Below are 17,183 nucleotides of genomic sequence, written 5' to 3'. Positions count from 1 at the left end.
TATAAGTATTGAGTCTAATTTTGCTACTGTTCAATTTCATGGTTTGCTAATCCAATTTTACATTAAACAAACGTAGAATCAAACTTAAGTAATATCACGAAACATAAAAGCAATTACCTGAAAATATTTCGCTCAGTGGTATTCAAACTTTAACGTATTAGTGGTAAAGTACAAAATTGCTTGATCCGCAATTGAAAGATCGTTTAAGACATTGTTAGTTGTACGGAAAATGAGAAAAGTCTCTTTAGATGAAAGTTGAAATAATAAAATTACTAAAATGAAGTGTGTTGTATATTTTGTGTGGCTTATCTTTTTGGTAAGTTATATTATGAAAAATATTTAGGATAATGAATATTGCAGCTGAATGGTATTTTTTTTTTTTAATTCTTCAAGTTAGGAAGATGGAAGATTCATTTGAACTTCAATTATACAAGGAACGGCTAAGTGCGAGATGGATTTCCAGTAGAAGGGTTCCATCCCAAGCAGCAATATATAACACTACAAAGTATTAACATAATGATTGTGCAAAATCACCAAAAGTCACGTTTCTTGTATGGAGACCGCGTTTTATTTGTTGTTATAACGGCAAACACACATTTTGACGGCCGATTGGCGATTTCTGAGTCCAAGGCCAAGGTTCGCTCCCACAACTGGAAAAATGATTGTGCGATGAACTGGAATGTTTTTCAGTGTCTGGGTGTTTATATGTATTTTATAAGTATTTTTGTATATTATTCATAAAAAAAATTATTCATCAGTAATCTTAGCACCTATAACACAAGGCACTACGCTTACCCCGTTTTACCACAGAACAGCGAGACACCGAGAGCGGTGGCATCCTGATGTGGTTGATATCCCATCAACACGCATGAAACGTTTTTTTATCCACGTTTCTGATACGTGCCGCTAAGATGTGGAACGCCCTCCCGGTAACTGTGTTTCCTGCCACGTATAATTTAAGTACCTTCAAGGCTAGAGTGAATAGGCTTTTTCTAGGCAAGCGTGCTCCAACCTAGACCTCATCATTGCTTTCTAACGGGCATGATTGTCGTCAAACGCTAGCCTATCGTTAATAAAAAAAAAAAAAAAAACTTTAGGTCTAGATGGCGAGGTGTGTATTCTCGTAGTATATTTACTAGGCTATTACCGCAATTTCTTAGAGCCAATATTTAAATTATAATATTTCGTTAGTTGAAACCCTCTGACTAATAGAGGGCAAAGGGGTCGAAATGATATCGGTAGGGATTGTTTTTAATATTCTTCGATATTGTCGAAAGGGCGATAAAATAAATATTTGATTGCGAGCTTCATATTGGATTATTCTTAGAATATTAAAATTAATATTTATTTTAGAACAATATGTTTCTTTCTCAAACGAAAGTTATACATCCAAGGGATATAAAAAGGTTCATTGAGATGATACAAGTAAGTACATTTTATTCGTAGATACAATTGTATATACTCGTAGTTCTAGATAAGAGGGTTTGATTTCAGAATGTCCCTCGAGGATTCAATTCTTGGTCTATGATAACAAAAATACATGATAACATTGTGCCGTGTGGTGACAGCCGATCAGAATACTGTTGTCACCACCCTGCTTTTCCCACGGAAGGGTATATAACGGAGTACGCAGCAATGTCCTCTGTAGTACAACTTCCATGATCCATCTACTGTGATCTCCAACCCGTCTGCCAAGCGTGGTGATTATGGACCAATCCTCCCGTTAGGAGAGTCTATAGGTCCAGCAGTTGACTGTGACGATAACATAAAAATATTGTCTTTAATCAGAAAACATCCAAAAGAATTCATAAAGGTTTTTAGTTAAAGACCGGATTCACTAACTGTATATCCAAAGAGGCTTATTGAGTTATGCTAACTCCTGTTAAATGTCGCTTCGAGACCAAAAGTTTTAGGCATGAGAGTTTCAGGGTCGACTCGGAGTGCATAATCATGTTAGACGACCGAATCCTATTGTAAACCAAACTAGATTTATGAAATGGTCTAACGTAAATGAACAACAAACTAAAAGCGTCTAAAGTAAAGGAACGTTTTCTATTAGGGCAGCCTAAAGTAATTAAGAAACAATGAGCTTATATTAACTTGTATTTATACAATGCTGGACAAAGGTATTTCCAACCGTACCTTCCACCAGTACATATCAAGTGTCCTGTCGTGATAAAGTTTTGGTAATAAACGGATATTGTAGTTTTTTTGACGAAAATATAACTGTGAATTACAATACCATGCAGATTAATTTAGAAAAGGTTAATCGAGTTATATTTAGCCTCTTTCTTGTTCAATCAATTAAGCATAGTTAAGAGCAATTTCATTGATTGTATGGTCAGTCTGACCTAGCAGTTTTTACCTTCATTCATTCAAATTTGATTTGATTATAAAGTTCGCTGAGGAAATGTAATGACAAATAGAACCTCAACTGAGAGTTTGTTAATATTACTTTAAGGAAGATAATAAGAGAACAAATGTTCATTTCTACGTCCATAAAACATACAACTGATAGTATAATTGTATTCCTTTAGCGTCGGAATTGGAGAGACTGCCTCCTATACAGGTTAAATCTTAGTATAGGGTAGGTACCACGATAGTTCATTTAACTGACAACTAATGTGACTTTTTGTGAACCACTATAATTGTTCTTGTTTCTGTGAATATTAAATCCATAAGAAAAACAATATCATCGAATCCCATTACTTTTAGAGACGTCGCTACGTCACTAGTGACGAAGATATTTTAGATATACCTCAATCTGTAGAAGATCTTCCTGAAGCAGAACCGATACATCCAGGTCATACCTTATTGCGACCTTCAAGAGGAATGTTGAAATCTTCAGTGAAATTTCCCCAGAAGGACACAGGAGACACTGTAGTATATGGAAATCTTAAAAATCTGGGAATAACGTAAGTAGGGGAAATATGATGAACTCTAAAAGCGGATCTATGATCACAAAGCAAAATGAATGAATGAATGAATGAACATTTATTATACAACATAGCTAAAAACAATTTTTAGATGGCACAGATTGATCTCTTCCAGGCTAACAAAGACATAACTTTTACTGGAAAAGAAAAACCTATATTAATACCTACATATTGTATCAAACTTGGTTGATTGGTTAAACAATATTAAATTACAATAAAGATACACCTCAACCCTTCACTTTTACATCTCAGACTTAAGGATTAAATGGTTGTTTTAGATTTGGAAATACGAATCAACGGCTGCTTTATTCAGACTTTAGAAAAACAGACAGTATACTGGTAAGCATATGAATTGAAACCTAATATTAACTATTCTTTAAACACTTTGAGAAGTTAAAATTGATGAAGAGGTATCAAGATTTATTGCTTGATTGATTAATTGCTAAAAAAAATAATGACTTTATATGAAAGAGGTGAAGGATACGTTGTTAACGTCCTTTGGTCAGTCTTTCTATATCTGCACTCTATGGGTTAATTACGAGTATACCAAAAGGTCACAAATTATACATTCAGGCAGTGTAGTGCATCAGGTGTGTTTGCAGAGAACAAAGTTAATAGCTTCTTCGCAATTATTAGGAAAAATATCGCGTCCCTCAAACTTAGGATCGAGAGCAGCTCCAATACTGTTCTGATATTGTTATGAAGGTTATAGTTGACAGGTAGGATAGTGTTTTCAAAGCACACTGGATGACAGCTTTAGTATTTAGTAACATAAGTTATAACTAACATAGATTTTTATTGTGAATTACTAATACATGGACCTTTATAATCAGAAAAAAATGCAATACAATACAATTATACTCTTTCGCAGACATATTTGCTAGAGAAAGCAATACGGAAGATTCAGAATAAGAAACATTCAACTCTTCACGATAGGTTTGTCGATTAATTATTGAAATGTACGTTTTTATTACTTTCATTGCTGCAAAATCTATCGCCTTAGTTTTTTATCTGTTTCATTTTAGTTATGGCGCTATTTTTAACTATGTTGAACTGCCTCGTTAGTCTAGTGCTTAGGATATTCGAATGCCGATCCTAGGGTCAACTCGGTCGGGTCAAGAAATACTATTGGGTTTTTTTATCAAGAAATTCTTAGTACCAACCCCGAGTTTAGATATTGGGGTTGATTCACCCCCGTGCCTCGGAAAGCACGTTAAACAGTCAATTCTGCGCCTGATATCTCTCCTCCGGTCATGTTCGAGCTGCCATCCCATCGGATTATGACGAGTGAGCAAATGGAGAGCGCTCCTGTTTTAGCACACACACTTATGCACTTATAATATCTATTAAAAAATCAATTTATAATATATATTTATATTAAAAAAAAAAGTGTGTGCACTTATATACACGCGGTTATACTTCTTTGGCGAAACAAGATAAAAATCTTTTCAAAAATTTTATCTTTCGCCTTATTCGACGGTTGTAGAAAAAACTACACTAACAATAGAAAAAAGTATATAATACATTTAAAATTTTATTATAACGCATTATTGAGTTATCTCATTATCGGACAACCAAATTTCCCTCAACATTTGAGATTTTTGTACTATTGAATCGATTGAATCACCGAAATGATACTTGACAATTGAAAGTGTACACTGTCAAACCATTTCTTTTTGAAAAACTAAAATGTTGACTGAAGCTAACTTCAGGGTATCGGTTTTTTGTTATGGTATGCGCGCGCATCGTAAAAATGTACTCTCATAATGTATCTCTAACGCGTCAAAAGAACTTCAAAAATTTTAATCTTCCTGCACATTGGCACCGTGGCCGAAATCGGTCGGGGAAACTTTGTTATGAATGAATGAATACATTTTTATTGTACACGAAAGAAAAAGAGGAGTTACAGAGATATAAATACAGAGCAATGAGAGTACAATTTGTTATTTATTTTATTTATTTTATTTAGAATACTTTATTGCACAAACTTAGAAACAATACAAGAAACACACAAGAAAACAAAAAAAAGTTAGTAAAATTAAAAATAATTTAAAGAAAATAATAATAAAAAAAGTTAAATACAGTTGTGTGCAAAGGCGGCCTAATTGCAAAAACAATCTCTTACAGACAACCCTTGGTGAAAGTAATAATAGAAAACAAGAGGGACAGTGCAAACAATGAAACATACACAGACAAAAAAAAAACTACTACTACTACATACTATATAACATACACATATAAGAATTAATAAAATAAACATATATACATATATATATAAGAGAAATGGTAGATCGAGACATATATATATATATATATATATATATATATACATATACATATAATAAACAAATGTATATACCTCATAGTAATACAATCTTTTGTACTAATACTACCTACTCATAAACACACTCTGCTAGGTAATACTTAAACAATCTGCTTTTGAAGATGGGTAGGGATTTGGAATTGCGAATTTCAGAGGGAAGGCTATTCCACAATTTGACGGACTTACTATGACTGTGACTAGCAGGGATATGTAAACGATTGTCAGCACCCGATCTTGGATTTGTTATATTGATATTACCTTCATAAAACTATCCTACTGCCACAATGTTCTCATCTGGCATCGCCAGTTTCAATCAAAGGTTTTAGCGCATCGTCCCTTCTAGTTTATTTACGGCATCGTCCTATGTCCAGAATTGATTTCTACTTTTCCTTTGCCCATCTTCAGGTAACTATTGTGTTATCTATTGTTTCGCTTTCTTTCTATTTTTCCTTGTCATACTTATTTGTAGTCTTTTACGATTTCAACTTTTAGATCTATGTTTTTTGGAATAAGTTGTTACGTAGATTGTTCAATTTCCTTGGTATTGATATTGTACTATAACTATTTCTTTTAATTTAATTAAATATACTCCATCCATAAAATAACTATGTATTATAGAATAAAGCGTGTTTTTATTTATTTTTCAGTAATCCGGTGGTACGTTATAAATAAAACATTTCGTGAAGTAACTTTTATAAAACGATATATTTAAAAATTAAAAAAATCTTTGCAGCGTGACAAAACTAATATTTATATGTATGGTGATCTTGAATTAAATAATCTTGAATAAAGAATCTTGAAAAACCTGTAATTTTTAATTCAAAAGATAAGCATTGAAAACTACAAGGGCCTGGAAATTTGCATAGAGTATTTAACATTATTTTCATCTTCTATTTACTCAAATACATTAAATAAAATTGCTTTTCATTCCAGGTTATTATTGAAATTGACCCTACAAATTTAATGCAAATGGCTAATAACCATTCGTAAGTAAGAATATAAAAGTACATTTATTTGTATAATTTACCGTCGTCATGAATTCTTTCAGTGCCAATGTTACCGTCACTATTTCTTCTTTATCATAAATATCATTTGACGGCCGACTGACGCAGTGGGCAGCGACCCTGCTTTCTGAGTCCAAGGCCGTGGGTTCGATTCCCACAACTGGAAAATGTTTGTGTGATGAGCATTAAGTGTTTTTCAGTGTCTGGGTGTTTATATGCATTTTCTAAGTATTTATGTATATATAATTCATAAAAATATCCATCAGTCATCTTAGTACCCATAACACAAGCTACGCTTACTTTGGGGCTAGGTGGCGATGTGTGTATTGTCGTAGTATATTTATTATTTATTATTAATTACCACCTAATGCAAAGTACGCCAATCATCGGTGTCTCTTTAAAACAGCTAATAACACTAATTGGTGGCATGTTACGTGTGCAGATATCATACATTTTAAGGAAATTTACTATGGCAAACTATGCATACAGATATAGCTAGCTCATCGACGTGAAATTTTGTTTTTCCCAAATAACGCAGGAACCATAGATTTTTCCGTTTTTTTGTTTGTTTTAAGTCTTTATTTCACACACACATCTTAATATATATAAATCTCCTGTCACGATGTTTGTCCGCGATGGACTCCTAAACTACTTAACCGATTTTAAATTAAATTGGCACACCGTGAGCAGTCTGGTCCAACTTAAGAGATAGGATAGCTTAGATCTTTGATTATAGTCGCAATTTTATTTTATTGCAAATTATTTGTCTTTAATTAATTGACAGTCACATGTTATATATATATATATATATATACTACTATACTCATTTAAGGCTTAGCAATACTGAATACTTTTAAAAATAAAATCAAACGCAGACGAAGTCGCGGGCAACAGCTAGTTTTATATAAATTAAACACAAATACAGAAGAAACTTAAAATAATAAAAATAAAATAGAGCGTGCAATGGCGGTCTTATCACTAAAGCGATCTCTTCCAGACAACCTTTGACGTTAGAAAAAAAAAGGCAAAAAGTTGTAGAAGGCTTTGGGTTAAACCAGGGTATAATATATCTTTATTCCAAATTTCAGACAAATGAGATAAGAACTTGCGGAACGATGGACTAACAAACATACTCACATACGTACGAAGATACGCGTTTATAATATTAGACCATTAGGCAGAAACTCTTCAATAAAAAGGGTTGTATGTAAATACAAAACATTAAAATATATTGAAAGCCACATTTCACCAGTAGCTTTTTTAGCTATTGCTTTATGAACAAAAATAAGAGCTGAGGACGTCAGATAATTTTATTGATAACTAAATGTTAAAAAAAACTCACTCATTTGAATCCGGCCCGAGACCGTAAAATATGTACGTCCACTATTGGACATAAATCTTTAGTTTGGTATTTAAACCCCACGGTCTTGTTTGTGTATGCGAAAACGAAATAGACTTATTTTTTTTTTTTATTTTACAGGTTTAAGGAAGAATCAGAAGAGGTAAAGAACTTTTGTGTTATATTGCGGCCAGTATCTATTTATATTGGTCTATTTATATTTACAGATCCAAGTTGAAATTCAATTTGATCATTTTGAATGATAGGCTAAGAGAAAAAAAGGAGTTCTTTCTTGGGAACTTGAAGTACCATAGAACCCGGTTTTGAGTAACTAATCTATATTTCTTTCGGCCTCTCGGTATTTTTTTTTATTTTTTTTATTAGACTACAAGTTAGCCCTAGACGGCAATCTCACCCGCTGGTGAGTGATGATGTAGACTAAGATGGTGGCGGGCTAACCTGTTAGGGAGTATGGCAGTTATGTAAAACCAATACTCCTAATCGGTTTCTACTCGACATCCTACCGTAACACTAAATCGCTTTGCGGCACGTCATTGTCGGTAGGTTGGTAACTAGCCACGCCGAAGCCTCCCAGCAGACTAGACCAGAACAAAATTCAGAAAAATATAAATTCCCAAACTGCCCCTGCCGCGAACCTAACCTAGGGCCTTCCATTTAAATTCACAGCGCTCACTGTTGCGCCAGGAAGGTAGTCATATTTATGAAATATATTTTAAAAAAGTCCTACATTTTTTAAGTAGCACTATCCTTGTAACCAACAACGGGGTAGTTCAGATTTCAAACTTGAGTATATTTTTACAGCAGTTGGATATCGAGAACAACGCCAGCGAAGCCTTAGACGGGTAAGTTTATACGAATTTATGTTCCAGACGGAACGCTTGCAAAGTTTTCCCAACTTTTATTCTCAGGCCAAATACAATAGCACCGCAGATGAATCGATGGAAAACATTTATTTCTTCCAAGGCTTTAACTTTACTTGGTTGCGTGGGATATCCTATTAGAAATTCATTGCACACTGCTGCAATAGTGACGTAGGAACCCTAGTAGCCGCAAACTGTGCAAAGCCACACGTGGCCTGGTCGGGATTCTTATCGAGTGTCGTTGGACAGTCAAGTCAGACCACTCCAGTGGCATTTTGCAATTAATTATGGCTTAAAATGGCCTGCTTTTGTGCCTTGAGCTCAAATACTATTCTTGTCAGTGGTTCTACGTGGTTTGTGTCCCAGACATGACAGTTATTTTATTAGGTGCTTGTCATCTCAGATATTCTAATATCCTATAGTGATTTCCATAGTCTTCAAAGCCTTGATGCTAAGGCTGGTAACAAACGCTAACTCAAGTAATTTAGGAAGCTAGCACACCGAATCTACTGTTACTATACAACGAAACGATAAGACCGCCTTTGCGCATTTTTATTATTCTTGTAGTACTATTTCCAATGTCTATTATCTTTATCCCTTAATTGTGTGCAATAAAAAATGTATCTATCTATCCATATATGTAAGTGTAGTGTGTAGTATAACGCATTGTCCAGCACTAAAATGACCTCGGCGCATTTTGCTAGGTCAACTCGTATGGATAACGTCATTTGAAGTTTCAATACCTACTGAAAGGTTTTGAGCCTTTTCCCCTACTTGCAGCAATGTGAGATTGGAGCGTCTGTCGTGCAATTTATACAGGGCGGACTAATTACTTTCCTTTCGTTTTTACGTCATTTAAAAAATAAATAGTATCCTGTTAAATAAATTCTGTTAAATTATTTATTAATCTATCATTGATTTAATATGTTATTACTGTTATTTATTCAATTTACACATTATACATAAAACAAATACAAACATGGAAATTATTAAATTGAATAATATTAACAATAGTTAGTAGATGTCTTTTACATCACAAAACAGTGTAACATCTAAGTAAAAAACAATCCAATTTTCCATTGACTACTGAATTAGTATAAACTGTGTTTATACTAGTTAGTAGTATTTTCTTTCTGTATTTAGTATTTAGCAGTGAAGTCCGAATCCCATAAAACTTGAAAGGTAAAATGAATAAAAATAAATTACATTTTTATTCTATAACACACCAATACAGAAAACAAAGCTTAGCGTAAAACGGACTGGAACATGATGTTTGCTATATTATTAAAAATCCCTAAAAATTTGCAACGAAAGCATATTTATAAAACGTCTGTTTCAGTATAACCATATTTAATAAAAATCATTGAACTTAATAATTACATAACTTTTTCACTAAAAACATTGAAGTATATAAATTAAACTATAATACTTTTTAATGGTACTAGAATTCTTTGTTTTTTAAAAGTATTAAAAACTGTGTTTGTGCTGTACACAATCATTCCTAGACCACGACACAAGAGATGTCCGTAACTTTTCAGTTCTTACCCAAGTGGGTAAGAACTGAAAAGTCACGGGATGCCCTGCGAGTATAAATGTAGGTAATCGAATTGGTCATTCAATATTTAGTAACGATGCTCAACATTCTACATCGAATACAGATACAAACTCTTGGGATGTATGATATCAGTATTTCTGTTTTCAGCTTGAACGAGGGAAACGAAGATATTATTTCAGTGGGTAAATTGCAAATACTATCGAGTACTTTTTCAAATGTAGAATAATAAAAGAGAGTTATTATTTAGTTTTAATAGATACTCATTTTTGAGTGATAATGTGAGATGGTGAGGACTTAAAGAATACTCTGCTGAGTTTCATAAGTGTTTCTTGTACCGGGACGCATTTAGAAACTTCATAGCATACATTTATTCGCAAAGCATATTCATTTCTCTACATTCGTACCAACTGCAAGTCAGTTTTAATTGGCTTTATATTTCTACAAGAATATTTTGTCGACCTCACTCGTTGAGCAATGAAAGCTGTGGTTTTAAAAAAGGAACGCAAAAGGAAATGAGGTGCCGGGTTCTATTACCGCAGATTGCAATATGGGTGTTTATAATTTCTGAATATTGGTCTAGTCTGCCTCTTCGGCTAGCTACCACCACAACAACTAAGATATGCCACCAAGAGATTTAGAATTCCCGTACGATTATTCGTGAACAACCATTAGGGGTATGGCCATACCCCGCGTTTAGCCGCTACCATGTGAGACTGCATCATCACTTACCAACAGGGATATTCTAAAGTATACCATCTTACAAGCAACAGTTTGCACAGGTTTTTTGACAAGCTGTGCGAACTTAACCAGCGGCATTTATATTCCGTACGCAAAATAGTATGTTTCCGCCCACCCGACGTAAACGGTGCGTACGTAACATTTGCTAAATAGATTCCGTAAAATCCATACTAATATTTTAATGTGTTTGTTTGTTTGTCCTTACTTTACGCCCAACAAAAAAACGACTCTGCATAGAGTTAGTTGAAACACCGGGTACTTTTATCCCCGACAAACGAACGGTTCCTACGGAATTTTTATAACGGCTTTTTTACGAATTCCGTGGGAACCAAAATTAGTATTTTTTTTATTTAAGATATAATACTTTTCTACTTTAAGGTATACTTTACATTTAACATTTAATTAAGGTTTTAGTAAGATTTTGCTAACTATAGTTAATACACCCATCTAATGATATAAAATGTATGTAATATAATGTATAATCTGATATTAATATAAGATTTATATAGTGACTAAATAGTTATGTAAATCTGAAGAACTTTTATATTTTATATCAACTTCAGTGATTTTCAAATACTGAAATGCACACAAAAAATTTGGTACATATTTTTGTGTACATTTAGCATTGCAGAAAATAAAAAAAAACAAATCCGAATAAACGTGGACGATCAACGCGGGCAGCAGCTAGTGAACTATAAATTTGAATTTTGAATTCATTATTATCAGTTACCGGCAACAAGGAGAAGATACGGGCCGAGTAAACAAAGCAAGTTTAGAGACCGGGAATTGTACTCGGAGACAGATACGTCGGATTCGTCTTCGTCTGGGTCCTCGGACTATGATAGGAATCCAGGAAACCCATATAGCGTTTACAAAGATAAATATAAACAGAATTGGATGTGGAATCATTTTGTAAGTGTTCGAAATATTTTTGCAGTAGTAGCATTATATAGTTTTACAAGCAGGAGGTGCCGGGTCGGATTCTTCTACATGCCGTCAAGTAAGAACTAAATAAAATGATACGTCAAGAACAAAAAGGTATAATAAATGCTCTTAAAAGTAATATAACATTATGTTAGTCACCAAAGAATTACTACGGTATTCACTCAAACGCATACATAATTTGTCGCTAAGTCTATAATCTGGATGGAAGGAGAAAATAGCAAGTGATAATATTAAGGGTTCGGTTTTATTTGCTATTTTATTAACGGTATGTATAGTTTATTTTGACTTCAGATGGGCGCAGTGGGCAGTGACATTGATATCTAAGTCCAAGGCTGTGAGTTCGATTCCCACAACTGGAAAATTATCGTATAAGAACATGAATGGTGTTTTTCTGTATAATAGAGTCATCTTAGTACCCATCACACAAGCTACACTTACTTTGGGGCTAGTGTGCGATGTATGTACTGTCGTAGTATATTCGTCTGTGTAGTATAAGTACCTACACTAAAGTCTTCGACCAGTGCTTGTTGCCAGTGATGACCTTGATCTGAAACGTGGTCGCTTACTACGGGCCTCATAAGAAGGATCAGAGTTACTCAGCGGGCGTCAATCGGTTGAATTGATGATAACGATGATCTTACATTAAAATTTTTAAGCTACCATAATTTTATGTCCTTATATTTTATTATTATTTCATATTAGATGGATGGAAATCACATGAACGTAAATCCATACGCCCCACAATTAAACAGCCTTGGCCCTTCCGGAGCGTCGTTGTTTTTTGGAAGGAAATGGTGGTATTACAATCAGGTCAGTAATTATATAACCTCTATATCGTGAGCCTAGTCTTAACTCTAATATTTCACACTTGGATAACTTTAGGTACGTACTGGTGTGGATGTACGTAAAGAGTTAAATAATGTAGACACGGAAAACTTACTCGTAAATATTCTATTAAAAGTTGGAAAACCAAAAGTGCACGCCTCATAATCTCATTCATTACAATAAAATTGAGATTATTTGAAAATTTGTAAAAGTATTAATTAAATAATTACTAAACTACATCTAATTATACCGTTAAAAGTAATACCCTTCTATTCCTCAAAATACTGAAGCCTATAAAAAAAACTCGATAAGTGAAGTATATCGCTCGATATCGTGACCACAAGATACGGGATCTGCAAATACAGACACACGGACGTCCAAGACAGAACGTTTTAAACAACTTTTTAGTTAGTTTAAATAATAAAAACAGATATAAAAATATCATAAGTGTTGAAAATAGTGTTTTTTCTCAATATTTGTCTATTTATATTCACTTATAAAAGCAATAAAGAATAAAAAAGTGACATTTTTAGTTGGAGAATCACTCAGTGTGCGTAAACCCACCTCTACGCTTCGCTTATGAGGCGTGCAATTGTATCACTATTATGTCATCGTAGGGGGTGTCAGCAAGTGGCATAATAACAGACATTTAAGTTAGGCTTCTATAGTAATCACGTATGTGTTGATATAAAATCGCGTATATATAAAGTAGGCAAAACAGTTACCCTTCTACATAAATACTTTCAAAGTTAAGAGTGTGTGTGAGAGTAAATACACAAGTTTAATATTGAAATTTAGTAAAATTTGCAGTTCAATAACTTATGCGTAAATAAACCATATTTAAATCATACTTGTTTTGTTTGTATAGTCCCTGTACAAACATAATAAAGAAAGAAACATTTATTTTTATGCCATAAGCCTTTCTGATTATAATACCTAAAGAAATATATATGTAGGTGATCTTGAAAATCGATGATGTAAGACAACGACTTTTGTTATACGTTCTAGATAGAAATCTACAACGCAAAAATTTTATCAAAGTGAAAGATAAATTCAAAAGAGTTTCTGGAAAAATCTGTAGGTACTTGATGCAACTGAAGTAGCAAAATTTAACCAAGCGGGCGATCCTTGCCTCAGCTCTTTGATGCGTCGCAATTTACCGACATTTGGCATTTGGTCCGAATAGACCGAGATGTGACGATGTGTTTCGTCAGGTACGTTGCGTCAAAATTCTTCTCCAAATCCCGAAAATATGGTAGCGGCATTACTTACAGTTGCCCACGACTTCATCGAAGCTTGTTTAATTCTTTTTCTAATCAATAAAATGAAACAAATGTAAATTATAATAGTATTCGCTTAAATTTTTCGCGAGTATCATTTTCTGGGCTACAATGTCATAAGTTCGTTTACAGGATTTTTGTTAAGTCCCACTACAGAATCTTTCTGTAAAATTGTACTCTGTCAATCTATAGGATATTTGTGTTCAAGGCTTAAGCCAAAAATAATTAAAATCTTTATATATATATTTCTTGTGTGCGTGTGTATGTCACTGAACTCCTCCTAAACGGCCGGACCGATTTAAATTAATTTTTCGGTATGCGTTTGGGTGGTTTAGATTCACAAATCAGCCCGCCAGACGGCGCTGGGGTCCGCTAGTCTATATATATAAAAGAGAAAGTGTGTGGGTATGTTCCGTATAGGCTCCGAAACGGCTGGACCGATTTCAATGAAACTTTCAGGGAATCACTCCTATTTTTGAAGTGTCAAACTGTCAAATACAGCTTTTATTTACTATGATGATATTCTATTGTTGGGTGAACATGGGTGTAGATAATGATCTTCACCCGCTCGAGAAGAGAATAGAAGAGAATGAATACGGAGATAAATAAATGATTTAATATATTATAAGACTTAAATTAAAAATTTAATGATGTAAGTTTATTGTTTAAATAAAATAAAGCAAAATCTAGCCCGGCGAAGCGTGCTGGGTACGCTAGTTATTAAATAATACTCATTATCTTAGTATACTTATCATAGGTTAGACACTCTATCGAACTCAGGGCAGATCCTGAATTTTTATCTGGGAGTTTTCGTGTTCGTTTATTAGTATCCATAAATTAGGATCTTTGTGACGTCATGTGGTGCATAAATCACATTATGATGGAACGAATGCCAGCAAACGTTTATTTCATGTCTCTAAATCCCACTAAACTTCTTCCGCCTACTCTTTTATATAAGAATACAGATCCATGTACAAAGATGCTGTAAGACTAATAAATCCGCTGTGAAAACAAATTTGGGAATAATTTCAATATCAAAGATTGTTTATGTTTAAGTTGCAAAATCTTCTACGCAAACAGTTTTCCAAATGGAAAGATAAATTTTAAAGGCCCTCGGCGAAAGCCCTCCGGCTGAAAACGTCGGTAACTAACTTGTGAATTGTATAATTGCGAAATACCTATTGGATTGTTGTATTTATCGGAGCGTCAGGAACACCAAATCGGATATAAACGACATTTGGAAGGGACTATGAAACCACTAATATAAATTATCACTAATACACGATTTGGAGAATTTATTACAAATTCAAATCTTTATTTATAAAACAAAATTACTGACTGATCTATCCACGTAGGTACAGCTCTAACTGCGGCACGGAAAAGGTTGAAATTTGGTAAACAGTTAGCTTTTATAGTTGAATTAGACGTCCGCTATAAGCGATTGTTGAATATTCGCCCCATTGTTACGTATGTACCGTATCGCAGTGGCGTGCGTATAGGGTATGCACAGGATATGCAGATGGTATAAAATTTAGAAAATCTCCAGTACGAGTTATAAAAACTTAAGGATAGGGATTGGAAGTGTTATAAAAAGTCTACCCTTAAGTATTTATAGATAACTTTTTTTTCATCTTCCTACCCTGGTCTTACCCTCTATGCACGCCACTGCCATATCGCCATCATCTCACTACAATATAAGATTTCTTAATGTAATGTACCTAAGCATCAAAATCCGTCTATGGCACATTTGATTACATCAATATTTATTGTGGTCTTTGGCTTTGACTTTGAAATAATTTACTTAGACGCAAATCAAGTAGAAATTTTGCATCGGTTCCACGGTGCCGGACAAATATCGTAAATCGGCCTGAATGGACAGCGCAGATATGACGTTAATCAATTCCCTGCTGTGTCTAGTCTTGGTAGATTTGTTTGTTAGTCCTTTGTGCACCCGCAATCGATGATACCGCCAATGGCTTGTATACAGGGTTTGCACAGTGTTTGCACTGAGCGGGCAGGGTTTGCATAGTGTTAGCACTAAACGTTAGATATAAAAAAGTAAAATTTAAAACTTTCTGACACAAAATATGAACTTGGATTGATTGACTTGATTGGACTTAAGGAAGTTAATCAGAACCCCTCATCAAGTAGAAAAGAGCTGATGATCTTCAGACGCGTGAACAGATTTTCATGAAATATGACTAAGAACACTCGTGATAAAATTATCCATGGCAAAAAAAAACTAAACGCAAATCGATTCATCCGTTTGGGAGCTACGATACCACAGACAAACACGTTAAACTTATAAAACCCGTCTTTTAGCATCGGGGGTTAAAATAAAAAAAAATCTGAGGGGTAGGTATTGCACGAGGTATAAAAAGCCAACGATTAAGTTTTTATAACTCATACTCATTTTATATCATCTGCTCTCTTACGCCACTTGATACAGAGTAGGTATAGATCAAAGACTGACCATACGCTATATATTTTTAATCGAATTAGAAAAGGAGACGGCTTTGGGCATTAAAAACATCATCAATTGGCAATTCAGTTGTGTTTTTATGTATACGGGCACGGAGTTACATATAGGGGTACATATGGGTATATATGGGTTTATTCCGTTATGCTCCTATTTCAATTTCATATTTATCCGATGAGTATTTCTGGAGACAGACAACAAAAAAAATTACAGTAAAACAACTACGGGGAAATATGCATTGTTTGCGCAATAACACAACATAAAATCACGCCTGTACACTCGAAAAGGTTACGTAGACACGCCGATGTATTCAATATATCAGCGTACAGCGATATTTTAGGATCACAAGCGGACAGACGGATACCGGGGGGTTGGTAAAAGGTTCCGGTTGGCATGCTACGGGTACGGAACCCTAAAAATTTAGTAATTAACTGATAACTGTTTTTTTTGTTTTCAGGATGACTTCCAACCGCTTAGTTAGCGGACTAAAAGTGTAAAGGAAATCGTTTAAATATTTCTTTCTATATTAAATGTGAAAATAAAAAGTGTTCTTAAGCTGTGTGTGTTATTTTGATAATTTGATAATTCTACTGCTTTATATAATTTTTACATTATACGTACAAAATATCCAACTGTATTCGTCTGGTAGAGCATACTGGATTACTGACCACGAGATCCTAGGTCATTCATTGAAGTTTTTAAAGGGACAATAGCTGATCGCCATCTTAACAAGCGTCAACAGGAAGAAGAGTCACAGGGCTTGAAGACAACAAGGGAAGGTGGACGTTGACCTGAGGGAACCTCCTGCGAGGATTTCGGCTTGGCTCGTTGTATCTGTCTTTGGTGGAATTTAAACTAGTACTTAGTCCGAACGCCCC

The 17,183-nt window shown here is 34.2% G+C and overlaps 1 protein-coding gene across 1 annotated transcript in view; it reads left to right on the top strand.

Annotated features, from left to right (window-relative positions):
• Nucleotides 1-1,359: 1,359 nt before the first annotated feature.
• The window catches only part of LOC120637551, a 36,822-nt gene continuing 20,998 nt past the window's right edge, over nt 1,360-17,183 (top strand). Inside the window, exons 1-11 of the mRNA XM_039909376.1 lie at nt 1,360-1,425; nt 2,716-2,915; nt 3,215-3,275; nt 3,808-3,872; nt 5,907-5,916; nt 6,193-6,245; nt 7,744-7,765; nt 8,425-8,465; nt 10,186-10,216; nt 11,503-11,688; nt 12,424-12,531. Of these exons, the coding sequence (XP_039765310.1) occupies nt 1,360-1,425; nt 2,716-2,915; nt 3,215-3,275; nt 3,808-3,872; nt 5,907-5,916; nt 6,193-6,245; nt 7,744-7,765; nt 8,425-8,465; nt 10,186-10,216; nt 11,503-11,688; nt 12,424-12,531 (843 nt within the window). The remainder of the gene's footprint in view (nt 1,426-2,715; nt 2,916-3,214; nt 3,276-3,807; nt 3,873-5,906; nt 5,917-6,192; nt 6,246-7,743; nt 7,766-8,424; nt 8,466-10,185; nt 10,217-11,502; nt 11,689-12,423; nt 12,532-17,183) is intronic.

The sequence above is a fragment of the Pararge aegeria genome, chromosome 4 (genome assembly GCF_905163445.1).
Source record: "Pararge aegeria chromosome 4, ilParAegt1.1, whole genome shotgun sequence".
Taxonomy (NCBI): domain Eukaryota; kingdom Metazoa; phylum Arthropoda; class Insecta; order Lepidoptera; family Nymphalidae; genus Pararge; species Pararge aegeria.
The sequence above is the reverse complement of the archived record's forward strand: the minus strand, read 5'-3'. Positions and strand labels throughout refer to the sequence as shown.